We start from the raw sequence: 27019 nt of genomic DNA, 5'->3' as shown, positions 1-27019 counted from the left end.
AGCCTGTTCCAATGCCTGAGCATCCTTTGGAGAAGACATCGTTCCTAACATCCAGCCTAAACCTTCCTTGGTGCAGCTTGAGGCCAACACCTCTTGTCCTGTATCCCCCTTCCCAAGCTGCTGGTGCAGTGCCCCTCTGCAAGGTTGGAGGGGGCTGTCTGTGCATGTCCCAGCGAGCACCGGAGATGCAGGAGCTGGGTGAGCTGGGGGTGCAGGGTGCGGTACAGCCTGCCCTCTGCCCTGCAGCGCTGACATGTGATGCCGGAGGAGCGCGGCGGCGATGATATGGAATGTGGGCAGCTGCCTTCGGACACGCTCCGACAGGTGACGGTCCAGCGCCACCCCTGCTACGGATTCGGCTTCGTGGCCGGCAGCGAGAGGCCGGTGGTGGTGCGCTCGGTGGCAGCAGGTAGGGTGTGCGATAGGCGGCACCTTCCCTTGGTGGGACCCCTCCATGGGTTCCTGTCCCCCTCGCTGGGCCACAGGCTTTGGGGGTGCGTGGGACCCTCCTGCTTCAACCCAGCCCCGCAGCCTGGGATGCCTGGGCTGGCCCTGACCCTCTCTCCTGGCAGGTGGCCCCTCTGAGGATAAACTCCTTCCAGGAGACCAGATCTTGGCCATCAATGATGAGGACGTGAGCGAAGCCCCCAGAGAGAGATTCATTGAGCTTGTCAGGTGAGGATGATGTTCCCCGTCAGGGGAGGGGGCTCGTGCTGGGCTGGTTAATGCACACCCCCAGGATGCTGTCACTGGTGGTCACTGCTGGGATAGGGAAGCCTCAGTCTGAGCAGAGCAAGTGCCCTGGGGCAAGTGCTGTACCTTTTCCCAGATGACCAAGGGATGGACAGCACTGGGAGAGCACCCACAGCCATGTAACCAAGCACCCAAAGGACACCACAAAGATCTCAGCCACCACCGGGTGGGATGTTCTCCCTCGATAGCCAAATGCATGTGTTGAGGTCCACCACCATGAGGTCCTATCCACCTTCACCTCTCCTTTCTGTCGCAGGAAGGCCAAGGACTTCATCATCCTCACGGTCCTGCACACCCACCAGGTGAGACTGGAGGGGCCATGACCAGCCCCAAGGGAGCCAGGACAGGGGATTAAAGCCATTTGGGAGAGCGAGGTGGGATCTCTGGAGGCCCTGGGGCAGCTCAGTTGAGGTGTTGGGCTGGTGTCCGACCTCACCAAGGCTCTTCCAAGCTGTTGGATCTGAGCGCTGCGGTATCCCTGCAGGGTCAGTGTGGCCATGCAGCCATCTCCCTGCCCTTGTCACTGCAAGGAAGTAGGAAGGAAGGAGGAAAACTGTCCCCAGACCCATGCAGTTTGCTGAGGGCGCTCACATCTGAAGTGACCCACCATGCCAGGGGTGATAGAGCGGGATGTGCCATTCCTGGCTGGCTCAGCCACGAGCAGTGCAGCAGGCGGTGGTGCTGGTGCCCTGGGGCTCAGCACCAGTGGCACTGGAGCAGATTGAACTGTCACGAAGCAGCAGTGGTTGGCAGGGCATCATTTCTGCTCTACTGAGCCCTTTGATGTTGGTGAAGAAGATAAGTGGGAGAGCTCTGCTCCTCTCTGGGAGGGAGATGCCAGCACCTAGCGCTGCTCCATCAGTGCTGGGCTCCATAAGAGCTTTGTTTTCCTCCTGGCCCTGCTCAGCTGACACCAGTGCTCATCTCTCCCATCCAAACCCATGCCTCTGAGTAAGCCCTGGCTCCTGTGTGCTGGAGGTCAGCCTGCACAGAGGGTGCCAGGCACTGGGTTGCAGCCCCTCCATCACACCGAGGGTGCTGGCATGACCTCAGGGGCTGCTGCTCATCATCCTGGCGCTGCCTGCAGCACTCTACAACCACAGTGGAGGGGATTTGCTTCCCAACCCCATCTCATGGTTTGCTGCCCGCTCCCCATCCTCGTGCTGGCTTTCTCTGGGCCCCGTGTCTGGCTTCCCCCGCACCACTGAGGGCAGGCAGGTGATTTACCCAGTGCTCTCTTTCCAGTCTCCCAAATCTGCTTTCATCAGCGCAGCCAAGAAGGCGAAGCTCAGATCCAACCCAGCCAAGGTCCGGTTTTCAGAGCAGGTGACAGTCGGCGACACAGACCCAGTAAGTCCTGCCCTGCCTTCCTCTGGGATTCACCCCCTTGAGACAGCCTGGGGGGCACAGGGCTCCTCTGCCCTCATCTGGGCTCCATAGTGGGAGCAGCCCAGGGATGCCCTTGGGCACACTTATGGTGTTGGGGTGTCCCTGGGAACCTGATCCCATCCAAATCCCCCTGGGCACCCAATGGTGACATCCAATGCCTGCCATAAGGAAAGTCTGTGGCTTCCACCCCGGTGCCAAAGGCTTTCCAGGAGCACCCATGAATGGGGCAGGGTGACCAGGGTGTTGTGTGGCAGTGGGAGCTGTTATGCTGCAGTAGCATTGCAGCCCAGCGCCACTATCTCTTAATTGCAGGAAGGTTTTATTAAGCAGCATACAGAAAAAGAGAACAAACCCAGAAAATGCAACCCTGTAAAGTGCTTGTAGCAAGTTCTATTTTTAAGCAAATCAATTACATGATTATCTGATCGAAATGCTTCTTGCTAAATAAATCAGCCTTCACCCACCTTCCTGCACAGGGCATGGGCAGGGTGAAGTGGGCTCGCCTTGGGTTACAGGTCAGGAAAAGGGTTTGGTTCTGAACCATCCCGGCCATTCCCTCCCTTCTGGGACACGAGGTGGGGAGCAGGACAGGATCTGGGATGTGCCAGACAGAACGGGATGCTCTGTTCCCGCTGCAGCTGCAGGGAGCTGGGGATGTGAATGTGTCAATCTCTGAACTGCTGCTTCCCGATGGATCAGCAGACACTGGGTTTTCAAAGGAAATGTGCCTCTTAGCACATCAGCCCAGGGAAACAGAGGATGCTGAAACCGCTCCATCACTGACGCTCATTCTCTCTCCCCTCCCTCCCTCTGTCTCTCCGTGCCCCCAATCCTTCTCTCCTCCCCTCCTGCCGGCCCCATGTGCCAGGACATGTTGAAGAAAGAAGCTCTCCTCCTCATTCCCAATGTGCTGAAGGTCTTCCTGGAGAATGGGCAGATCAAATCCTTCACGTTCGATGGCCGAACCACCGTGAAGGTGGGCCCCTCCGCCCCCCGCATGGCTCCGTGATGCTCCTCTCCTCCCGCCTCCCTGCCTCATCCATTTTCCCTTGTCTCCTGCTTCCTTGCACAAGCACCGCAGCGGTGCTTGCCTGGCTGTGAACTGCCACTGCATGATAGATGGCCCCTGCACCTCCCCAGGCTCACGCTCTGCAGCTGGCAGGGATGGGGTTTTGCTGTCTTTCTCCCGCTTCTAACTTTCCCCCTTGCTGTGAACCTGCCCTGCAGGCAGGATGGATGCTCCTGTGAGCATCCCCACCAGGGGCCGGCTCCCTGCAGCCTCCAAACACCGCAGTGTTACTGGAGATCTGGCTTCTGGTCACCTCCTGCTGTGACATCCCTACATCTGGCAGTGGCTGGGTACCACCCTGCAGCCCCTCTCTGCACTCCATCATGCACTGGCCCTCGGTGCCAGGGAGGAAGGAGCTGTCAGTGGGGTGCCAGCTCCCACCCTGTGCCTTGCACCCAAGCCTGTCCATGGCGTTTGCAGGACGTGATGGTGACATTGCAGGACCGCCTGTCCCTGAGGCACATCGAGCACTTTGCCCTCGTCCTGGAGTATTCCAGCCCGGAGCAGAGCCACCGGTTCCTGCTGCTCCAGGACAAGCAGCCACTGGCCCACGTAAGTGCAGGAAGGTCACTGGGATGGTGGTGGGCACACAGAGGCTCTTGTGCCACCAAGGTGGGGCTTGGCTGGGGTTGTGCTGTGAGGTGGTGGAGCTTATCCTTGCCTCTGGCGTGGTCCTGCCTTCTCAGGGTGCAGAGGGTGGCCAAAGAGGGAGATGACCAGGGGTGAACCCATCCCACCCTGACAGCACAGTGGAGATGCTCTATGCTATAGCTGTGCAGCTGCAGACAGCATTCAGGAACATCTCTGGCCTGCCCAGGAGAGCCAGGAAGCTGGTGCTGCACGGGACCAGGGATAAAATGGGGATCATGCTGGAAGTGTTGGTGGCATAATGCTTGGTAGCATAAACCACTGCAGCCCCTAGCAAAGCTGTCACACCAAGGAAAGCTGGGCTGCTCCCAGGATAACAGGATGTGAACGTACACGGCTCCTGGGCTCACTGCTCCCCTTTGCCGCAGGTTGTACAGAGGACACACTACCATGGCATGAGATGCCTTTTCCGTGTGAGCTTCTTCCCCAAGGACCCAATGGAGCTGCTACGTCGGGATCCTGCAGCATTCGAGTACCTGTACATCCAGGTAGGGGACTCACCCCTAGAACCAGGATCTGATGGTGCTCATGGCCTGTGAATCTGCCCTGTGGAGCATCCCTCAGGTGATGGGTGCTCCGGCCCCATGCCCGAGGCCTCCTCTCCTCCCTCCTGCAGAGCCGCAACGATGTGATCAGAGAGCGCTTCGGCACAGACCCCAAACCAGAGATGCTGCTGGGGCTGGCTGCCCTCCACATCTACATCACTGTCTCAGCCACCCGCCCCAGCCAGAAGGTCTCCCTCAAGAACGTGGAGTGAGTCCTGCTCCCTGTCCCCATGCTGCTGCACAGCCTCCTCTGTGCTCCAGCTCAGCCCCTGTTAACTGGGGTGCTCCCAGCAACGTTTTGGGGTGCCGAGTGATGCCCTGGGAGCCCCTCTGGAGCTGACCAGTGGCTCCCAGGCTTGTCAGCAGTGACTTCATTCCCTGGTCCCACCATGGGGCTGTGTAAGACCCTCCCACAGTGACATCCATCTTCACACAGCAGCCTCACCGGGGCTGGTGAGGATATTTGCTGTGAGCCCAGGATCATTTCCATGGGAACCCAGGCTGATTTTCTGCCTGGCATCCAAGGCAAGGGGAAAGCACGCTGCCTGCATAACCACAGCCCGTCACCAAGCCATGCAGCCGTGGCTCAGCTCTCCTGCGCTTCCCAGTGGTCTTTAATCCCTATGGAGTCTGTCTGAGCAGGCTGGCCTTGCCCAGTGTACACAGGGAGGAAGGGGGGGGGGGTGGCTCCCAAAAGAGGTTTAGGGATTCACCCTGCATCCCTTACCATGATGGTGAGTGGGAACACGCCTGCGTTCCCCGGGCCGGTGCTGGTGGCTTTGGCACCAACTGAGGGTCCCATCCCCTTGGGGACCCAGGCTGGGGACTGCCACTGCTCCGCTGTGACACCGAGCAAGTCCTGGTGCAGCTGCGGGTCCCTCTGATGGCGAAAGGATGCTCTCGGGCAGCATCCCTGCTCTGGGGGTCTCTGAGCCGGTGACTTCCCTCCCGCAGGAAGGAGTGGGGCCTGGAGCCCTTCCTGCCCCCCTCGCTGCTGCAGCTCATCAAGGAGAAGAGCCTCCGGAAATCCCTCTCGCAGCAGCTCAAAGCCCATCAGAGCCAGCCTGGCGGCACCAAGGTGAGTCCAGCCCGCAGGGCTTGGCAGTGGTACCGTGCCCTGTGCCCCAGGGCATCCTATTGTCCCCAGCTGCCCGGGGGCTCCTGTCATTGCTGCTTAAGTCCCGTTGGATGGGGGATAAATCGCAGGGTGACAGCCAGGCACCACTCTCTCCCCTGAATCCACTTCTGAATCTGGATTTGGGGGGCCGCAGTGAGGATTGGTGCAATGGGATCAGCCAGGAGCCAAAGCAGCACACCTCTGTTAAGCCCGTGTTTATTGTTATCTCTGCTTCTGGGCTTGGAAAGCTCTAGAGGAGGCTGTTGAGCCGCTGCCTCCATCCCTGAAGCCATGAAAGCTACCTTGATGAGAGCTATATAACCCAAATACATCTCTAGGGGGATTATACATCCCCTGGGGGGGGGGTTACATCCAGCATCTGGGCTCCTCTGTGGCTCTACCTCTGCTCTAAGTTACCTCCCAGCTCCTGCCCAGGGGAGATGCCTTGGTCCCTCCACCACATCCAAGCTCCCCGGCTGGCAGCACAGCCCATGCCAACGTGCTGCACACTCTTAGGGGCTCCTGAGTTTGTGCCTCTTTCATCTCTCCCCCCTCGTGTTGATGGTGACCACCTGGGTGATGTCTTTTGTCAGGTCTCCACGGCCCAGGCGAAGCTGCAGTACCTGCGGATCCTGAACGAGCTGCCCACCTTTGCTGGGGTCCTCTTCAACACAGTGGGACTGGTACGGTAATGCAGAATGGGCTGGGAGGTGCTTGGCACTGGTCCTGGAGGGAAGAAACAGGGCAAGGGAGAGTCCCACTGAAATTGCTTCCTTTGGTCTCTTGCTCTGCCCTGCTGGGGTCCAAGCCCATCCAGCAAAGCCTTCAGAGCCCCTGCAGACAGGAGGTCACATCTTCAGCGCTGCAGAGTCACCCTTCCCAGGCAGACCAGAGCAAGAAAGATCCCTGTTTTCAGTCAAAGGCTTCAGTCTTCCTGCTTTTCTAAATGCATTCACTCCCTCCTCTGCCTCCTTCTCTCAGAGGCAATGTCAGATCAGGCAAATTTGTAACAAGCTCCTACTTCTGTGTAGTGACACCGGCAGCCGTGAATATTTCATGCGGACACTCAGTTCCGTGCTTTACATTTAAATAGGCTTGGCATCCTGCACACCCTCCCCAGCTCCTCAGAGAGGCTCAGGGATGGGGGACTCACAGCACCAGCTTCACCTCCTGCTCTGTAACAGCCACCTGGGAGCCAGCTGAGCTGGTTTGGCTCCATGGGCAGGGCCAGGCACAGCCCCAGGGTGCGTTGGTTCACCCCTGTCCGTCTGTCTCTCCATGTGTTTGTGCTGCCAGGACGAGAAGCAGCCAGCCACCACGCTGCTGGTGGGACCCCGGCATGGCATCAGCCACGTCATCGACCTGAAGACGAACCTCACCACGGTGCTGTCGGAGTTCAGCAAGGTCAGCAAGATCCAGCTCTTCAGGGAGAACCAGGGGGTGGCCCGCGTGGAGACGAGCATCCTGGATGCCAAGGTAGGCACGGGTACCATGGGGGAGAGGGGCTGGTGTGGAGGCTGCGGCTGGGGGCTTGGTGCTCGCTTCTGAGGGGGTTCAGGACACCAGTGCATGCTGGAGCATCTGCTTGGAGACTCTAGGGACTCCAAAGCCCTTTCCACATTGTGGTCACAGGGCTTGTGGTCTGTGGCATCTCCCCTGCCTGGCTCCATGTGCTGCAGAGGCAGGGGCTGACACCAGGGGTGTGCAGTGCATGGTGGCCTTCTGGTTGTGACCCAGATACTTACCCAGTGGTTTGAGCAGGGTCCTTGGTGTTACACAGCCCAGGCAAGTAGCAGGGCCCTTTGGAGGCAGGTCAGCATCTCACCTCTGCTCAGGGATGGAGAAGAGCAGTCCATGGCTATGCCTGGATGCAGGTAGTCAAGGGGAACTGGTGGGGGTTTGTGCATCAGCAGCACTTGTGGAGCTTGTCAAGCCACACAGGACCATGGAATGAACTGGAAATGATGGGACAGGGGTGTCAGGCTCAGAATGTGAGAAATGATCACTGGGTGGCCCTGGCTCCATTAAGCCAGCTGCCTCTGTTATGCTCCCCTTCAGCCCATAGAGAAGTTCTTCCATTCCCTGATGTATGTGCCCTCCTGGTCCTGTGTGTTAATCATCCTCCCATCCCCTGCTACCTGTTGTGTGGTGCAGTGCTGGTTCTGGTAATCGATCCTCATGCTCAGGCCCCATCACCCTGCCTCACTCTTCTGTCTCTCCTGGCTCCCAGGCCCCTCAGAAGGACTGTCAGCAGTACAGGAAGAGCTTTACTGCCTTCTTGTCCCGCAGAAGGAGATCCACCGTTGGCCTTTGCTCAGGTTGTCAATGTCTTGGGCAGACTCGAAGGCAGGAAGCTGTGTGCCTGCTCCAGGGCATCCTCAGCATCACTGCCTCCCTGTGCCCAGCTCTTCCCTGAAGCAGACAGGGTGCATCTGCACAAGCCCTGCAAGCCTTTGCCTGTAGGTCAGGTTTGCTGCCCCTGCATTCATCACTTTTCCCACCACGAGACTGATGAAGCTGAGTTGCTTTATGGCTGCTTTTATGTTTCCTCATCTCCTGCAAGGTCTCTAAGCCTCAGTCCTCTCTGCAGCCCTTTCCTTGTGCCATCTATCTCAGCCGTAGCCTCGCAGATGTAATCGTACTGGGTTCATTTAGGACTCTCCTGGTGGGTTTTTAGCACTTCCTCCCACCAGTTCCTCCAAGGCTGTTTTCTTGCTGCTGTGCCTGCTCCAGCAGTTCTGCAGGAACACCCCAGTAACCTCTGCCAGAGCCGCGCTCATCCTCACCCCCTGCCTCCACTGTCCCCTCATCGGCAAAACCCAGGCTGCATGTCAGTGGGTACTGGGTCAACTCTAACACCTGTAATAGTCCCTCTTCTGCACCCACTGAGGTCACTCATTGCCCAGCTGAAGTCCTGCTGTCCTGCTGTGCCTGGCCCTTCAAAACCTTACAACCTCCCCACTGCAGCTTAGGTAGGTCTCTCTGGCTGCCTGGGTTGTGCAGGAGCCTCCTGCTTGATGCTTACAGAGCAGGTATAACCAAGGGGTATCAGCTGAACCATCAGTAACCCTTTTGGCTCCTCCGGGTACCCACATCCCTTGGATGTGTGTGTATAAGTTGTGATATTAATAGTAGGCTGCTCACGACCCTGTGTTTGACTGCTCATGGCTCACTGTGAGCACTGGAGCTCAGTGTTCCTGCTGTACTGTAGCTCCACGGCTGTCTCACTGCCTCTAAGTACTGCATGGGGAGTACAGCCTTGCTCCACGCAGCGCTGCTCAGCCCTGGGAGCACCCTGAGCTCATGGCAGGGTGCACGGGCCCCTCCGGTGCCACCGTCCCCTTGGTGGCATGGGAGAGGGCAGTGGCTGTCGCTGGTGCAGTGTGGTGTGTGGCTGACACTGACCACAGCAGCGGCAGACACGCTGCAGGCTGAGGTGATGCTGACATCCATCTGCTGTAAATCAGGTGGCGATTCCCACAGGGCTTCCCCACGGATCCGCAGCCATGCTCCGAGGCTGTGATTAATTCTAACACCACCAGCCCTTTCCCTGCTGGAGGAGCACACTTTGCCCTGTGTCCCCTCTATCCCAGTTACTGGGGGAAAGGCAGCTCATGAGCAACTTCCCATAATCATGCACATGTGCATTTTATCTCCCAAGTGGCTGCCTACAGCCACTGAGAGCCACTCTGCTTGCCTGGAGCAGAGCAGCATCCCATCTGGGAATCTCAGCAGGCTCAACAGCCCCCAGCTAGTGTAGAGGCGGCTCTTACCTATCTTCCTTTAACCATTGTCCAAAGGGCTGGGTTTTAAAGCCAGAATGACTGTTCCAAAATGAGGCATTTATTGCAGGGCACCGATGGATGGGGCAGGCTAAGAAAAATCAGGCAAAATATCCATTACCTCACAGCACAAACGTGCCTCCTGCAGTTATTCATGCTCCTGATGGAAGCCCTGGGTTTCAATTCAATCTGGTCCCTCTGTGGCCACTGCACTGTGATGCCTGGTGCTGCGTTGCTGGATGCTGGTGTTGGGGCAGCTCTGGTCCGTTCCATAGGTAATGGGATGCAGGGGTGCCAGCCTGGGTCGGTGGCGTGGCATCAGCCTGTCACAGCTGGGTTACTGTGGAAATGGCAGATGGTCAATGACAGACAAAGGATTTGTGCGGAAAAGCCGTTTTGCATTGCTAAGCACTGGGGTCATTGATGCTGCGTAGCTGATCCTAAGGGTTAACAAAAGGGGTCAGGTCATGGAGCAGCCATAAGCTGGGATCACACCAGCCAGTGCTGCCCAAACATCCTTATCTGCTGCTGGTCTGCGGCCGCAGCCCAGATGTACCTGCTGGGAAGGAGCTGGGGCACACTTCCAGGTAACAAGCAGGCTTGAGGAGACCATAAATCATCTGCATTTAGTTCAGGAGGAGAAGAAACAGTGTTTGTCTTATAAATTGTTCACTGGGTGCTCAATTGGTTTGTGTTGGAGCTTTTCCATCCTGGGCTTTGGTTTCTATTTAAAACAGCCCAATTTGGATATAAACACGGGGCTGGTGCCTCTGCTTTGCTTTCCTTAGCTCTTTGCCACTGCAAGGGTGGAAAGGAGGGGGACAAATGCCAGCAGGACCCCTCGTAAAGGAGCTGTGCAACCTGAGGGCAGAGGAACCAAAACCTTCAGATCTCTGCTGCTTGGTCCAAGGAGGATTTTTGTTCCCTGCAATGTCCCAGGGAGCTGCTGGGATGAGAGGAGCAAGTTGCACCTCAACAGCCACAGATGGAATGGGGCAGCCGTGCTTGGGATGGTGCTTCCCCAGCGGCTGCCGTGGTGCGGGTGTTCTGCAGCATCGTGTGGTCATTCCCACATAGCAAAGTCTGCTCTCTGCTGGGGCTGTTGCTTCTCTGCTCTGCTTCCTGCACTCTGGACTTGCTGGTGGTTGAGCATTGATTCAGAGCTCATAAATTCACTCAGGGCAGGGTGGTGGCACACGGTGTCTCCTGTGATCTTTATGCGTAAATGCAGCTTGTCTGGGTGGTCTATGGGCCCCACAGGCTTTCATCTCCCAGGGACTTCCTCCTCTGAGGGCTGAGACCAGCATTTGAGAGCAGCCAATGCTCCCGTGCCATCTCAGAATCGGGCTTCCAGGTGTGCATCCCCCTTCCTCCCCAGTACAAGACTGGGAAGTCCTCTTCTACCTCCCAGCATCCTGGGAAAGGCAGTGTCAGCATCTCCTGCCCAGCATCATTGCTGATGGGGTGCAGAGGGGGTGAAGGGGCTGCTGCTCACTGTGCCTCCCCAAGCTCCCCAGTGCAGGAGGCATGGGGAGAGCTGCTCAGCTCCATGGGCACATCAGAGCCAGCTCGTGATGTCCATCTGGGTGGCTCCAGCAGCTCAGACCCCTGGCTGTGCAGCAAAGGTTTTATTCTTACTGAAGTGCCTTTTCAAACGGAGCACTTTGATTCACACAGCCACACACCAGCGGGCTTTTCATCATTAACATCTTGACACTGGCAGGCAAGCTGCCGAAGCCTTCCGAATGGGAATGAGCAGGGAACGCAGCCGGATCGCCCGCGCCTGGACAAGTGCCTGCAGTTGCACAGAGGCACTGTCCCACGCTGCGCCTGGTCCCCGCGCTGGGCTTGCCAAGTGCAATTCAATCCCAGGCATGGGGGTAATTGACCCCCTGTCTCCCAGCAGGGGCTGCAGCCAGCGGCACGTCAGCCTGGATCAGAGGAAAACAAAGGGAAAATTAACTCAGAAAGGTCCCTGGCTGCTGCTGTGCCTGGAAGCTGTCTGTTGATGCTGGTGTTCCAGGGGCATCCAGCCTGCCGTGGAAACAACAGGCTGCTGTGCATGGGGTGCAGCCTTCTCCTCTCCCTGTGGCAGGAGCTGAGCCCTGCCCATCGGCCACCCATGCCAAAGTGTAGTCTGACAGTGGTGGGGAGCCCCATCAGGGCACAAGGGCAGGTGAGGCCAGTGTTACTCATGCAAGCGACAGCTAAAGCCCATCAGATTTCTCCCCTCACTGAGAGTGTGAAGCTTTGGAGTGATGATGGGCCTAAAGGCTCCGGTTCCCTAAGCTGCATTAATCTTTATTTGCAGTAAGTCATTCTGAAACACTGTCATGTCATGGCCCAGAGGATTAAGGCTTCCTTTGGCTCAGTACGTGGGCTGGGAGGGGCGGATGCGGTTCCCTCTCACAGAGCCTTTCTATTGGGATGTAAAGCAAAGCACGTACCAGTGTGTGTGCCAGCCCGGCGCTGCCCGTGGCACCCAGCATAGGAGCTGGTCAGACAACATGTGGAGAGGGTAAGTTTCCAAGCCTGCAAAGCCAATGTTTATTTGTTCATTTAAAACAGGCATCCAGCTCTGAGGGTGTGAGCACAGGCTGGTGGTGCTGCAGCCCTGGAGGTCCTGAGAATTGCTCCAACAACTGAGGAGCATGGAGGATGCCAAAAGTGCCAGCAGGCTCTGGTCACTGGAAATCCCACAAGGAAGAGCACAAACCCTTTGAATAACCAGGGGGGGCGATGAAAGTCTGGCCAGGGTGCAGCAAGATGGAAAGGTGTAGGGTGGACACAGCAGCACCATGGCAGTAGATGGGAAGAGGCACCTACAACCCTGCAGTCTCTCCATCCTCTGTGACGGGACCATGCAGGGAACAAGGAGGGTATCACCCCACGGAGGCAGCAGCTGCTCAGCCCCTAAGGAGATGCTGCTGCAGAAACCCAAAGGGCTGCTGCTAACCAAGGCAGGAGGTTTATTGATCAGCAAATGGGAAATAATGGTCCTAATCACAAACAGCCTGGTATTGATAGAGCTGAGTTAATAGTGCTTAAGGGATGGAACGAAAGGTCAACATACAAGTGAAGAATCGACTGCTGTCTTGTTAGACCTGGATGCATATATTATTAAATATAAACTTGGCAGTGCACCACAAGTAAACCAGGGAACATAAATTATGTAGATTCGTCTCCCACTCTTCTACTGCACTGCACTAAAGGAAGCAGGGTATGGCCCAAAGTACATGATAAAGTGGGGAGATTAAAAGGAAACGCATATAAGCTTAAGGGTTATAGCATGCATAGATTGGGTCATAAATTAATTTAAATATGAGGACTGTTAAGATCCTCTAGCCTAACCCTGGCCATAAAACTTCCTCCAGACATTCTTCTCTGAAACCTGCACCTTTGAGTAAGAGAATATCCTCCAGAAGGACATTGAGTTTTGATTTAAAGGCAGGGCATAATAGAAAAAAGCACTATATCCTTAATAAGCTAATGGAAAACTCATCTCTCATACCCAGTATAAATGTATGTGATTTACTTTCCAGAGAGACTGGTTGCCAAGCAGGAAACTTTAAGTGAAAAGTTTTCAGTCCTGTTCTCATTAGGACTAGAAACCCCAGCAGAGCAGTATGACTGCAAGACCAAAGCATCAGTAGTTTCAGGCTGGTGTTACAGGTTTAGATGTAGGAAGAGCATTTTAAAACACGCTTCTTGTTGGCATACTATAGGTCAGAGATGAACCTTTACATGTGCATCTTGCTGGGAATCTGATGTTTGGAAGAGGCATTGAAAGTAGGATTATCCCCGTACATTTGCTTCTGTGTAAAACCAGCTTTCATCCTCAAGGTGCTGCTGCCCTGACCAAAATCAGACAGGCATTCCTGCTCTGGCACCCCAGGAAAGCAGAGCTCTAGGGGCTGCTTAGGTATGAGCCCCACTGCTGTCACAGTGAGAACATGCCGGTCAGGAGGAGGAAGAGGATGGTCCGGTTGGCATGAGACACACACCATCAGTGAGTGCATGATGGGGTTATCCTCATTAATAGCTTGTCCCAGTTGGCTATTAACACCATCTCCTGATTAACAGCTGGGAAGAGGTACTCTGGCCACTTCCCAGAAACTCGATGCTGACAGGGCAGGGAGCAGCTTATGGAAGAAGGACACTGGTCTTGCTCCTGCTGCATCCATCCCTGCCTTCCCGCTGCCTGCAGAAGTCTCTCTGCTCTATCGCATCACTGAGTTTAGAAAACCAATGAAGATTCACGCTTTCAGGTTGGTGCCTTTTTGTCAGCTCTGGCTGAGGTTGGGCTGTGAGATAAAGACATGGCAGGGGGAGGCTGGGATGTTGTGTGAGCCCCAGCCCATTGGGGACCAAGCCAATACTGACCCCAGGCAACAGCCCTCACTGCTCCTTGCAGAGTGCTGCCACCCCAAGACATGGGTATCACAAGGAAACCCAAACCGCAGGCTCCAGTCCTGTGTTGTTGTCACTTAGAGCAAAGCTGCCCTGAATTCACCATAAACCCTTAGCAACATCAGCTGGAAATACTTCATGCAACTGTTGAGAGTCGATGTTTGCTCAGCTCGCCTGTCTCCATGAGATCAAATCTGCCTCGCCTGCAAGAAACAGGGTGACCAAGACTGCTGATGTCTAAAAATAACACCTCCCTTAGCTGCCACCCCTCACACCTCCTCCCTGTGGCCTGATTTCCCGAGGAAATGGGGCTGCTGCGCTTGTGTTGCCTCTTGACCCCATAAATCACTCCCAGATCTGTTGGCCACTTTGAGGGCGATGTGGCAGCAGGGTGGGAGTCTCGGAGGCAGGTGAGATGCTGCAAGCTTGGCAGGGCTACCTGGGTGGGTGGAAGAGAGGTTCAGCCTTGTAACCCCATGGGGGAAGGGGTTACAGCCAGACCTCTGTTAGAGAGCATCAGGGAAGCCACTGAAGCCTGCAGGGATGGATGCACAGCCCAACCGCAGCGGCTTTGCTTGCATTCAGTGCCATTTTCAACAGCCAGTATCCACCAGCAGGACACGGAGCCCCCGCAGCGTGGGCTCCCGGGCCATGGGAAGCTCACTGGAATGCTGGCAGCCACACAGGTGGATGACTTCAGGCTGCATCTGAAGTGATTTAATCCCTAATAACAATATTTGAGCGCCTGACAATTAGAGAGGGACTGTCACGCCGCCTCCTTGCCAGGATGTGAGTAATCATTTCTAAGACCCCTCGCTAAGATGCAGTGTTAATCAGTTTAAGGTTCCTCTTTTTCAGAGCAGAGCACTACAACTGACCCCTGCTGGAAGCCAGTCTGGAGGCTGGGATTGCTCAGAGACCTGGCAGGGAGCTTGTGGCATCTTGGTGCGTTGCGTGTGTTCTATCTGTAGGCAGGAAACACCAGTTTGGATGGCTGTGTCTCAGTCATGTCTCCCATCAGGAGGACTGATCCTGGGGCTGCTTCTTGCCAGTAAGAACCCACAGTCCCATCTCTGGGTGGGTGGGAGCATCCTGAAGCAGAGGTGGACATAGGGCTGGGTCTCACAGGTGCTGGTGTCCAGGTAGGAAACAAGGGCTGAATAGTGGGCACTGACAGAGCAGTCATGAAGGTCCATGGCTCGGTGCCATTCCGCCTCAGCATCCCTAAGAGCTGAGTATGTGGCGTGTGACTCGCGTGTGATGGAATTTACCCCTGCTGGTTTTCCTTTTGAAAGGGAATTCTAAACCACCTTGGCCTCTCCTTAATCTCATTGCCCATTGCCTCCCTGTCCTCAGTGTTCGCTTCCTTTCTTGTTGCTAGCATTCAAGCCTTCACTGCTGCACAACAGATAGGGGAAAATGTACAAACGTCTCTATTCAAAAGACAGGTTAAAAAAACCACTCAAGAGTGGTCAGCCCTGTGTAGAAGGCACTTGTTCTAAGGATGCTTCACACAGCAGAACTGGAACACATGCTTCCATTTCACCACTTATGTCAAGACTGGAGCTGGCCTGAGAGGCGTTACCCCCCCCTTCACCACTGCATGCCCGCCTCCTCTGAGCTATGTGGAGAATCTCTTCTTTCTATCCTGATACTTTCCCTTCGATCTGTGTCATCTCATCATCTCTCTGCATCATTTTCCATGGTGCAGAAGGAGCCTCGTTGGGCAGGCAGGGGCAGGGCCTCTCAGTGAACCATGCTTGCTTCTTGGGTTATTTCCTTTCCAAGTTGGGTTATTTCTTCTCCTTTCTCCTCCTGCACAGCAGCCAAGGTGGGAACTTCTTTACCTTGGCCCTAGGAGGAAACAGCCCCCAGCATGGCTCATGTTTATTGTGTGATGTGCCAGGTCTTCCTTTGCCAGAGTTGACTTAGTGGCCTAAGAAAGCAAGTGTGAAGCAGAACACAGAACTGGCCAATGGGTACCAGAAACCAGCTGTGGTTATAAAACAAGAACACCAAAAAAGCTTTAATGCTTCTCACACTGTGTAGGCTTAAATGGTTCTTAAAACAGGCTTGGTTTGCCCTGGATGTGGTAAACAAGTTCTGAGTCCTGGAGGGCTGACAGTGAGCAAGAGATGGAGCACAGCAGCACAGGCAGCCTGAGCAACAGCAGTAGCGAAACATCCCCGCTTGCCTCAGATAAGCCCTGTACCTGTGTTCAAAGCTCCTTTAAAGTCAGGGTGCTTTGTGCAAGGGGCAGACAAGGTCTAGAGCTGCAATAACTTTACTCAAGGCACTGCCAAGTGTTTTTCCATCGTGTGGATCCACCTTGAGCAGTGCTGGGGACTCAGACTGAGCATGGACCACTTGACTGAGCTGTGCTGGACCTCACCAGGAGGGTAAGAGCAGATCCCACCCCACAGCTTCCCCAGGCCTGCTAACCCTCTCCTTGGGACAAGCCAGGAGTTGGGAGCTGCAATGCCTGCGGCTAGATTGTGCAGTGAGGTTATATGTGGCACACAGATCGTGTCTGGTTTTCTCTTTAAAGCAAAGACCTTTTTTAGCGTGCGAATAAATACTCTCCTAAAAGAGAAGACACCATCTGCTCCTAAGCACAGATTTCATTTTCTGAAGGGTTAGGTTTAAATAAGATCCACATGCTCAGAGTGGTGGCTGGGGGAGCCTCTCATGGGGTTTTGCCCCTTCTGCATCTTGCTGGAAGCAGATGTCTTCGTTTACGGGAGGGTGATGTGGCGCCTGCAATGAAACAGGGCTTCTGGCAGCTGGAGACTGCACAGACGCCCTGAGCTCCCTAGGGCCTGATGGTTAACCTGGTGCTTGCTTATAACATTGACATGCAGACAAATGAGCAGGAGCCAGTTGCATGGGGGCCCTGGAGGCACAGCCTGTGCCCTGTGAGGCTCCGACTGTCATTATCCTTAGGGGAGTCAGTGAGCAGGAATGAGAGCTGCAGTGAGCCACTTTCTTGTGCACAGTGATTTGTTGGGTGAGCTGGGGCAAGGACATGCATCCCTCCAGTGGGGGTACTCAAAGTGCCAGCCAGCTTACCAGTTGCACCAATGCAGGGCTGCAGCGCAGCCCCTTGGGAGCACTGGTCCTGTGTCAGCATGTCCCTCATGCCTTCACCTCTCTTGCCTTCCAGCCACTCGTGCTGCTGATGGAATGGCCTGAAGCCACCAACTTTGCCTGCCTGATCGCAGGCTACTGCCGTCTCCTGGTGGACTCCAAGAAGCTGATATTCTCCAGGGCCCCCAGCCAGCCCCCCCCTCCTCAGATTATCAAGGCAGGTACGTTTCAGCCTCTGCTTTCTGTGCGAGCCCCTTCCCCTGCCTCCCCTTCCTCCTCCTCCCTCCGCCCAGGGCTCCGCAGCATCAGAAAGGAGAAAGGTTTCTCTGGCATCTCCCCTCTGCCTCCATTCCCTGCAGAACACTTTTAACCAGAAAACAAGGAGCAGGGAGACAGGTCCTCATTTTGGGTAAGCTCTGACTTGTGGTGTCAGCTTGGTCCCTAAACACTCACTGTAAGTGTTGCTCTGGCAGCTCCTACAGCAGATCCAGGAGATGCCATTTGTAAAGACCTGTAATTGCTGCCAGCTAAGTGCTGGGTCCTCGCAGAACAGCCTGTGTGTTGCTGCAGGGATGCAGCTCCTTGGCCAGCATCCTAGCTCTGGAGACCAATATGAGTGTATGCACTTAGCCAGGGACTGCTCTCCTGCTGCCTTTGGACACTGATGCCTTCATTAGTCAGGTCTGGGCTGCTCAGGCAGCTCTGCTGATGTCCTAAATCAGGAAGGGATCTTTGGTGTCGCAGCTTTTCAGGTGCCCAGCCTGATGCAGGGAGCATCAGGGCACTGCAGGAGACCAGAACAGCTACAGACAGGCTCTGTCCCATCAAACACCACTGTGCTCTTCCTTGAGGGTGGACTGCAGGTGTGAGTCACCCTCAAAATGATCAGTGACCCTCCAGAGCGATGTCAAACAAGAGCCAACCATCAGCTATGTGCTGGTGCTCCACGCAGGTGTTCACACTGAATGTGTTTTGTATAGGGAAATATCAAATACGCAGGATCAATGGCTGGAGATGGGCAAAGCACCAACCCAGCCAGCTCTATCCTCAAACCTGCTGAGTGACACTGCAGCTCCGGAGAGCTGTGACAAGCCTTCAGTTTAGGTGGCACAGTGTTAAAACTGCCTCCTCGAGGTGCGAGGTGGGAGGAGTGCCAAGAGCTAGCAGGGACCTGGGGAAAGGACTCGGTGCTTCTGAGGTCTGCACCCAGCCACGGACTTAGCCCATGTGGGAGGACACGCGCACAAGAGGCATCGAGAAAGCATCTGCGGCAACACCAGGGAAAGACGTGGCTGGTGCTGTTGGTGTAAGTATATGTGCATGGTTTCCTTTTGGCTCTTCACCTATGCCTCTTCTTGACGGCGGTCACCGCGCTCTCCGCCACGGGTCCTACAGGAACACATTTAGTCACATCTTGCTATGAGGGGAGGATGTTTCCAACTGAAGTGGCTGCCATCAGGGTAGTCCTTTTGTGGGTTGTGCCACCCTGAGGCAGACTACAGGGACATGTGGCTGTTGGGAGTTAGAGGAATGCAGGAGGAAATGGAGAGCATCCCAGAGCATCCCCAAGGGCTCAGAGGGAGTCTGGCAGGGCCCACAGTTATTGGTCACGCAGGGGATGTCTCAGCATATGCAGGTGGTATTTTCCACACTCTAGCAACAATGGTAACAGCCAGGATTTTTCCTCAGGGAGACTGTGCTTCATGAGTACAGTCCAAACCTGTGCCAAAAGGGGAAGTAGATCTCAACCTTTTCTTGACAGGCTCAAGAAACCAGTATCACTCTTCAGAGGGCTGGAGTGCGTGTGAGGGGAAGTCATGGTGTGGGTTGGACAGAGAAGGAGCAATGGATCCATCACACCAAAGAGCCAGCCCCTCTCTGGATGGCCTGGTCTGCCTGCAGGGGTGCAATGAAAACCCCTCTAACCACTGGAGGGGAACAGTTTCTCTGCAGACCCAGTACCCTCAGCCCAGCCCCTCAGGCATCCTTCAGGAGTGAATTCAGTGTGTGATGGGAAAGCCAACTCTGCTCACAGCTCATGTCTCACTACTGCTGCAGGCTGAGGTGTCAGGAGAGAGGCAGATCACAGGCAGCAGGGCCATTAGCACATCTCTGCGGGAATGATAAGGAAGCCCCACTGGGATGAATCAAGTTAGTCCAGGCGTTGACTTTCCAGGCTGCAGGCAGGCTGTGCCAGTATCTTAGATGTAAAAGCAAGCCCTGGCCCGTGCTTTGTGCCTAGAATAGGAGCACATCCATTTTCCCTGAGGCCCATTGAAAGCTCCTGCTGAACTGCAGATGTTTCTAGAAATGCATGCTCTGTTCGGATGCTCTCAGTTACATCCCATTCTCCACATTTCCCTGTGGAGCTGGATGCTAGATCCTTGCCTTCCATGGGAAGGGTTGTGCTGTGCTGGAGCTATGCAGGCAATTCGCTTCTGCCCCTTCTTCTCCCCACTCTAAGCAGCAGCCATCATCAGCCAAGCAGCTCCATGCCCTTGGCTGCTCTCTCATTTCTTCATCAGGACCTTCTCTCCCAGCAGCTGGATTATGGGTTTTAGGGTTTTGGCCCCATCCAGCACAGGGCCTGGCTCAGCACGGGCACCCAGCGAGGCTGCTTTGGGAAAGCCTTTGCTTCGGTCCATGCGCTGAGCATGCATCCCCAGCTGCTGCAGCCTTGTGTTCACACACAGAGCTGTCCTTCCTGAGGACCAGAGTGCCCATAAATGAGAATAGATGTTGTTTTGTCTGCAATTTTAGCATCACAGGTGATGAACAGTATAACACGAACGTATCTGGGGAGACACTCTCCAATTTGTTCAGCTAATGAATTTAATTGGGATTTATTTGATTTAATCTATACTTGGTAAGATGGAGCCCGCATGCCCCTGGCAGCCATTCCCAGCACAGCTGCGCAATCCAACCTGTAATGCAGACAGATGCTCCCCCTGAGGCTGGACCACTGGCCACAAGTTCAGACAGTATTTCAGCCTTACACAAGGGAGGTTGTTGTAGGGCAATGCTTACAGCAGGAGCGGAGGGCATGATGCTGGGGGATGAAAAGCTGGACATGAGCTGGGAATGTGTGCTTGCAGGCCAGAAACCTAACCATGTCCTGGGCTGCATAAAAAGAAGTGTGCAGGTTGAGGGAGGGGATTCTCCCTTTCTACTCTGCTCTGGTGAAACTCCCCCTTTGAGTACTGCATCCAGCTCGGGAGTCCTCAGTACAGGAAGGACATGGACCCGTTGGAGTGAGTCCAGAAGAGGGCCATGAAAACGATGAGAGGGATGGAACACATCTCCTAGGAGGACAGGCTGAGAGGTGGGGGCTTTAGCCTAGCAAAGAGAAGGCTCTGGGGAGACCTTGTGGTCTTTCAATACTTAAAGAAGGCTTATACGAAAGATGGGGACAGAGTTTTTAGGAGAGCCTATAGCATGGGACAAGAGGTCATGGTTTTAAACCAGAAAAGGGTAGATTCAGATTGATACAAGGAAGAAATGTTTTATGATGAGGGTGGTAAAACACTGGCACAGGTTGCCTAGAGAGGTTGTAGATGCCCCATCACTGGAAACATTTACAGTCAGGTTAGATGGGGCTCTGAGGAACCTGGTCTAGTAGAAGGTGTCCCTGCTCATTGCAGGGGGGTTGGAGCAGATGGCCTTTAAAGGGCCCTTCCAACCTGCACGTGCAGGAGATTTCTTTCTTTGCATCTCCCAGCTGCTCACCAAGCTGAGGGCTGGAGGGCAGAGCGCACACGGACGCTTCTCCAGGGCGAGCAGGAGCTTCCCCATGCTGTTTCCCCTTCTCCTGGGCGCTGCTGCTAACGTGCCCGTTGTGGTTTTGGTTTAGATTACATCAACGCACACAACTTCCACCGGCCTGCCGCCCCGGGGCACACGGGAAAGAAAGAGAGCGGGTTGGTGGCTGGCTCTGTCCCCGGCACCGGAGCAGCCGGGGCTCCACCAGCCAGGGCTTCCGACTCGGAGCTCATCAGCTTCTGCTACCTGCACATGCGAGAGCAGAGGAAGGAGAGAGAGAGCGGGACGGACATCAATGAAAACCTGATATTTTTTGAGGAAACCCGCCCCAGGACCAAATCCGACCCCACTTCCAAAAGCTCTGGCCAAGGCTACAATGGGACAGCCAAGGAGTACGACCCGGATGGCCTTGATGCAGACAGGCACACAGGCAGGGCCAGGGCACACACCATAGACACCCACCTGCGCAGCGACGCCCCGCACTTCTACTGCGAGTCCTGCCAAGCCAAACTCAAGAGCCGGCTGGCCTCATGCAAGGGGGGCAAGCCCGGCAGCACCCGGGATAACATGGTGGACTTGATGTCTCTTCCCCCTCCTGGGAATGACGAGGAAGAAGATGAGACCACATCCCTGCTCCCCGCCATCGCTGCACCTCCTCCCGGCTTCCGAGACAACAGCTCCGATGAGGATGATCCCAAGCGCCGCGCTGCTGCCCAGAGCCAGGAGCAGGGCCGGCACCTCTGTGGCATCCTCTATGATGAGATCCCTGTCACACTGATAGACAACGTGCAACCACGGACGGTCCGAGACCATGCCCAAGAGCTGGATGATGCCCTGGTGTCCACCCTGCAAGCACTGGAAGCCTTGGCTGCTTCAGAGGATTGTCCGCATCCCCCTCCACAGCAGACAGCAGGTATTCCGATGGCTATGACTTCTTTTCTTCCTTGTAGCCTTTCTTTCCTTTGGTATATCCTTCCCTTTAATCTCCTTCTCTCATCCTGTATGTGATTGTGGAGCAGGTTCTAGTAAATCCAAGTTGTGGCAACAGGCTGTAGCAGGGGCAGCTGAACTGCTGCTCATCCCACTAAGCAGCTGAAGTGGGACTCGTCTCCTTGATGGTGCCTGAAGGAGTGTCTTGGTTACCCACCATCTGCCATGGTCCGTGTGCCACAATGCTGGAATGAGTCCCTAACAAGCCAGTACTGTGAGCGTGAGTTCCTCCTGGATGTAACCCCACTCAGTTGGTACCTTTAGCCCTGGGTCTTTGCAGTGTGAGCCCTTCCCAGGGCAAACCTGCTGTCAGGGGGGTGTCTCTGGGACCAGCCTGCTGGCAGCACACTCCTTTGTCCCTCTCCCCACCTTGGTTTCCCTATTCACCATGGCAGAGTATGGGACTTGTCTGGCCCAATTTCCCTTCTTGGGCCAGACGAGTCTCTGTAGCTCTGCTATCACTAGCACTGGAAAGCTTCCCAGGACCTTTTCCTTGGCCAAGTTCTGTTGCTGTGTTGAGTTAGCAAGCCAGCTGGTGCTGACAAGTGATCTCTCTTAAAAGCATTAACTCTTAGTTGCAGGAAGTCGCTAAAACATCTCCAGTGGGATGCTGTGTCCTGCGTTCCTGGAGCCCTCCTGCTTCATGAGGTTCCCCTCTCCTCTGTACACCAGTGTGGTGTGAGTGTTGTCGTGGGGTTTTCTTTGTCCCTCCTCAGGTCTTATTGTGCTGGCTGCCATCACTCCCGAGTCATCCCTGGATTCTGGCCATGAAACCAACTCTTCAGAGCTAACAGATATCTCAGAGATGGTCTCTGCCATGAAGCAGCATCAGAACGCAGCCTACTTCCTCGCTCAACACATCAACAAAGAGAACCTCCTGGCCAGAAAGGACTTGCCCTTCCGAATCCAGAGCTGTGCTGCCCAGGCTGTCCTCACCTCCCCGTGTGCCCTGAGCCGCCAGGAGCCAAGCCCTTTGTTGAAGCCAGCTTTCTCTAACCAAAGCCCCAGCCTCACCAACTGCAAGAGCAAGCAGGAGCAGCAGCATCCTGAGAGGAGCTACCCATCGGCTGCCAAGCCAGTGCTGACCCCCCAGCTCAGTGAGCAGAGCAGGGGGGCTCCAGTGTCAGGCTCTGAATGCAAAGGTGCAGGCCACACTAAAGCTGCCTTTGAGGTACCTCTGCATGCCACAGCGGTCCCGAGCATGGAGCAGGCACAGGATCTACAAGAGAAGGTGCCCAAAGAGGTCCAGCCAAGCTCCAAGCTCCTCCTGGATCAGAAAAGCGCTGTAACTCCAGCCATCATTGCGGCTGCGCTGCAACAAGTGGCAAACGCAAAAGGCTCAGCTCCACAAGTGACAGCAGCCTCAAAAGAGGACAGGAACACGAATGGTACCAGCAGCTGTGCACCAGCCAGCAGCAAGCCTTTGAAACCCAAAGGAGGTCCACAAACCGCAGACACATCATGCAACTGCCAGCAGCAGCAGCAGCTCCCTCCACAGCAGCACTGTGAAGACTCTCCAAGTCCTAAAGAAGCTCACGGCAGTAAGGGTGAAGCTTTCCACAGCAGCTCAGGTGAGGAAATGATGCCCAGTAAGACTTTCGCCTCTAAAAGCTACCAGCAAAAAGCAGGTAGGGATGCTCCAGGAAGAGCCACAGGCGGAGAGCCAGGTCCAAAGGTGGGTGGGGAAGCCCCGAGCCTTGTCTTTCAGAAACATGCAGCTCCTTCAAGCCAAGGGCAGAAAATGCAACAGGAAAGCTCAGCCAAAGGCTTCAAAGCTGAGAGTGGCAACATGCACTCTCCATCACCTGGCAGCGCTTTCAGAAGCACCAGTGAGGAACCCAAAGGGCCGGTCCAGCTGGTGCATAGATCCGAGAGCCTGCAGATCAGCACCGTGCCTTCCAAGAAAGCAGAGAAAGCCCTGGAGGTGACCCACCAAGAGGCTGATGTCCCAGCGAAACCCAAAGCTCCGAAAGCTTCCTTCAGGCTGAGGAACTTGTTCTCAGCAACTTTTCCAACGCGGCTGAAGAAGGAGACGGATGAGCGGCAAGCACAGCTGCAGAAGGTGAAACAGTACGAGCTGGAATTCCTCGAGGAGCTGCTCAAGCCAAAGAGCAAAGGTGATCTCCCACCGCAGGAGTACCTTCACCCTCCTGCCCCCGGGCGCTGCAGCTGCCAGCTAAGGAGCAGCCCCGTGCAGAAGGTCCCAGGGATGTCGAGGGAGCAAAGGCGTAGCTGCGACTGCAAGCGGATCTGCAGGGGGGTGAGGCCACCTCCCAACCACATGGTGATGCCAGAACTGGAGAGGAGAGGGAGGGATAAAGCCAGCAGTGAGCAGAAGCAGGAGGAAGCCATTCGGTTGACAAGCATGAGCAGCCCTTCCAAAGGCAAGCGGATACGATCCACGAGTTTAGAGTCCAGAGAGTACCGGTCAGACCCAGAGAACAGCATGTCCTGTTTGACCACGTGCGCTTCCCGGGGGGAGTGCATGGGAGCTCCACACTACAGGAAGCTTTTGCGTCGCTACAGCGTCAGTGAAATAGATAAGACTGATAGGACATCCCTGTCCTCTGACATCTACCAGAACATCTATACAGCCAAACAGAAGGGCCCACAGAAAGAGCCTGAGCCCAGCATCCTTTGTCCCCTTCTGAAAAGCAAACTCCAGGAAGCCACTGGAATGCCTGAACCCTCCTATGTCCAGATAGCACAGGAGAAGAAGAACCAGAAGGGTTCAGCAGTGTTCTCTGTCCAGGAGGAGATGTACCCGAGTCCTGCTGAGCTGCGGGATGAAGACATGGAGGATGAGAAGTGCTGCTCCATCCGGTACTGCTTCTACTACAGGAAATGTGATGTTGCAGATGACGGGAGTGAGAAGGATGAGCTGTCCTATTCCATCCCCATGCAGATACTCCCAGGAATGAAACTGGATAATCAAATGGTCCCAGTCATGAGCAGAACTCTTCAGGTCCTGGATGCAACAGCCTGCAGCAGTCCCAGTGACAGCCAGACCCAGGAAATAGATTTAAGGACCTCCAGTTTCGAGGGGAGCCTGACAAAGATCAACGCCCTCCGAGGCCATGCCTACAGCTTTCCCAACGGGTTCCTGCAAGTGCAGCTGGACACCAATGAGCTCCTGACTATCCTGAGGCAGTGCGTGGTGAGCCCTGACGTCCGGGACTGCAAACCCTACATCTCCCAACTGGCTGAGTACAAGCAAGAGCTCGCCCTCAAGTTCAAGGAGTTCCGTGCATCCTGCCGCCGCGTGGCAGCCGTCGACAAGAGCCCTACCCACATGCTCTCCGCCATCACAAGCAGCTTCCAGGTGCTCAGCAGCCTCATCGAGACGTTTGTGAGGCTGGTGTACGTGGTGCGCTCGGAGTCGCAGCGCCAAGAGCTGCTGGCAAAGGTGGAGGAGGTGGTGAGGAACTACACCTTCCTGCTGAAGGCTGCGGAGGAGTCCACGGCCAGAACGCTGAGCCACCAGCAGGCAGTGGAGCAGCTCAGCCGCCAGTCAGCCACGGTTGCCACCGTCATGAGCACGCTCACGCGCTCCCTGAAGACGCTGATCAATAAGTAAACCAGCTACGACAGCCAGCAAGCCGGTGCGTGCTGTGCGCCCGTGGGTCTCAAGCCACGTAGGTCTGGGGAGGATGCGTGTCTACAGGCTCACATCTACTAGGGTTTGTGGTGGCCACGATGCTCTTTCGTCTCTGCAGAAGGGGTGGTTGCATTGGTGGTGGTTTCGAGGTGGTTTTGCATGCCCTGCTGCGAGCTGTGCAACCAGCTCATCGGGGCTGTCAAGCAGCTGTACCATGCTGGTTTGTCGGGGGTGGTGCCTGGGGGGCACGGACACCCTGTCTCCACACTCATGTGGTTCTGGGTCTCACCTGTGCAAAGACCTTTGTCACGGTGGGCCAGTGAGTGAGCAGGAACTGAGCTGACATCTCCTGGCTTCACTTGGGCAGTGTAGAGCCAAACCAGTGTCTTGCCACGTAAACAGCTCTTCTGCCTCCAGGCTCTTCCTGGCCCACAAGCGCAACATCATTAGCAGCAGAAGGGATCACTGGGGTGCAAGTCCCTACTGCTGTGCTAGGGCTTGGGAAGCAGTCCTAGCATGGATAGGATGCCATAATCCTGGGGCAGAGCTGGGTCACCCTACCAGGCTCTGCTCACACAGCTTAGGCAAAAGGCAAGGGCTTAATGAGTGTGAGCAGGGAGGACCCAGGGAACCACGGGGCTGTCAGTCTGGCCTCCGTGTCCAGGCAGGGTGTAGAGCAGATCATTGAGTGCCATCCCATGGCACATGCAGGACACCCAAGTTCTCAGGCCCAGTCACCATGGGTTTATGAAAGGCAGGTCCTGCTTGACCAGTCTGATAGTCTGTGGCACAGTGAGCTGCTTTAGTGTGTGATGGAATGGCTGCGGATGTTGTCTGCCTTTGATACAGCTTCCCACTGCATCTTCCTAGAGAAAGTGGCTGTCCATGGCTTGGATGGGTGTACCCTTAGAACACTATCTGGATGGCTGGGCCCAAAGGGTTGTGGTGAATGGAGTTAAATCCCATCGGTGGCTGGTCACAAGTGCTGTTCCCCAGGGCTCAGTATTGCAGCCAGTTCTGGTTAATGTCTTTATAGACAACCTGGACAAGGAGATCAAGTGCACCCCCAGTAAGCTTGCAGGTGACATCAGCTGGGTAGAAGTGTGGATCTGCTTGAGGGTAGGAAGGCTTTGCAGAGGGATGTGGGTGTGCTGGATTGATGGGCTGGGGCCAGTTGTGTGCGATTCAGTGCCAGCTCCTGCATTTGAGCCACATCAACCTCACACAAGGCTACAGGCTTGGGGCAGAGTGGCTGGAAAGCTGTCAGGTGGAAAAGGACCTGGAGATGGTGCTTGACAGCCACAGCATGAGCCAGCTTGTGCCCAGGTGGCCAAGAAGCCACCAGCATCCTGGCCTGTATCATCACCAGTGTGGCAGCAGGGCCAGGGAACTGATTGTGCCCCTGTGCTGGGCACAGGGTGAGGCTGCACCTCGAATCCTGTGTTCAGTTCTGGGCCCCCCCCTCACTACAAGAGAGACATTGAGGTGCTGGAGCAGGGCCAGAGGAGGGCACCGGAGCTGGTGCAGGGCCTGGAGCACAAGTGTGATGGGGAATGGCTGAGGGACCTGGGGGGGTCAGTCTGGAGAAGAGAAGGCTCGGGGGGGACATTATCGCTCCCTACAACTGCCTGAAAGGAGGTTGTTGCAAGGCGGGTGTCCAGTCTCAAAAGTGACAGGATGGGAGGAAACAGCCTCAAGTTGAGCCAGGGGAGGTTTAAACTGGATATTAGCAAAACTTTTTTCACCAAAGGGTTATGAAGCACTGGAACAGGCTGCCCAGGGCAGTGATGGAGTCACCATCCCTGGAGGCATTTAAAAGCCATGTGTATGTGGCACCTGGGGACATGGCTGAATGGGGGACTTGGCAGTGTT

At 55.4% G+C, this 27019-nt stretch overlaps 1 protein-coding gene across 4 annotated transcripts in view; it reads left to right on the top strand.

Annotated features, from left to right (window-relative positions):
• Positions 1-25944, top strand: part of FRMPD3 (FERM and PDZ domain containing 3) — a 52783-nt gene extending 26839 nt beyond the window's left edge. For 3 of the 4 annotated variants that reach the window (XM_061356744.1, XM_061356742.1, XM_061356743.1), the window contains 14 exons: positions 247-409; positions 573-675; positions 1010-1055; positions 1999-2103; positions 3011-3118; positions 3632-3763; positions 4228-4347; positions 4476-4612; positions 5359-5482; positions 6115-6204; positions 6818-6997; positions 16877-17021; positions 20651-21472; positions 22266-25944. In XM_061356744.1, coding sequence (XP_061212728.1) covers positions 259-409; positions 573-675; positions 1010-1055; positions 1999-2103; positions 3011-3118; positions 3632-3763; positions 4228-4347; positions 4476-4612; positions 5359-5482; positions 6115-6204; positions 6818-6997; positions 16877-17021; positions 20651-21472; positions 22266-25126 — 5124 coding nt within the window. In that variant the 5' untranslated portion in view covers positions 247-258 and the 3' untranslated portion in view covers positions 25127-25944. Of the gene's footprint in view, positions 1-246; positions 410-572; positions 676-1009; positions 1056-1998; positions 2104-3010; positions 3119-3631; positions 3764-4227; positions 4348-4475; positions 4613-5358; positions 5483-6114; positions 6205-6817; positions 6998-16876; positions 17022-20650; positions 21473-22265 lie in introns of those variants that run through there. The other variant, XM_061356745.1, reaches the window with a different exon arrangement.
• Positions 25945-27019: the final 1075 nt, after the last annotated feature.

The sequence above is a fragment of the Neopsephotus bourkii genome, unplaced genomic scaffold (assembly GCF_033783945.1).
Source record: "Neopsephotus bourkii isolate Nb327-2 ecotype Australia unplaced genomic scaffold, CSIRO-AGI_Nbou_v1 NB_867, whole genome shotgun sequence".
NCBI classification, from domain to species: Eukaryota; Metazoa; Chordata; class Aves; order Psittaciformes; family Psittacidae; genus Neopsephotus; species Neopsephotus bourkii.
Note: the sequence above shows the minus strand (reverse complement) of the source record. Positions and strands in the feature narration are given on the sequence as shown.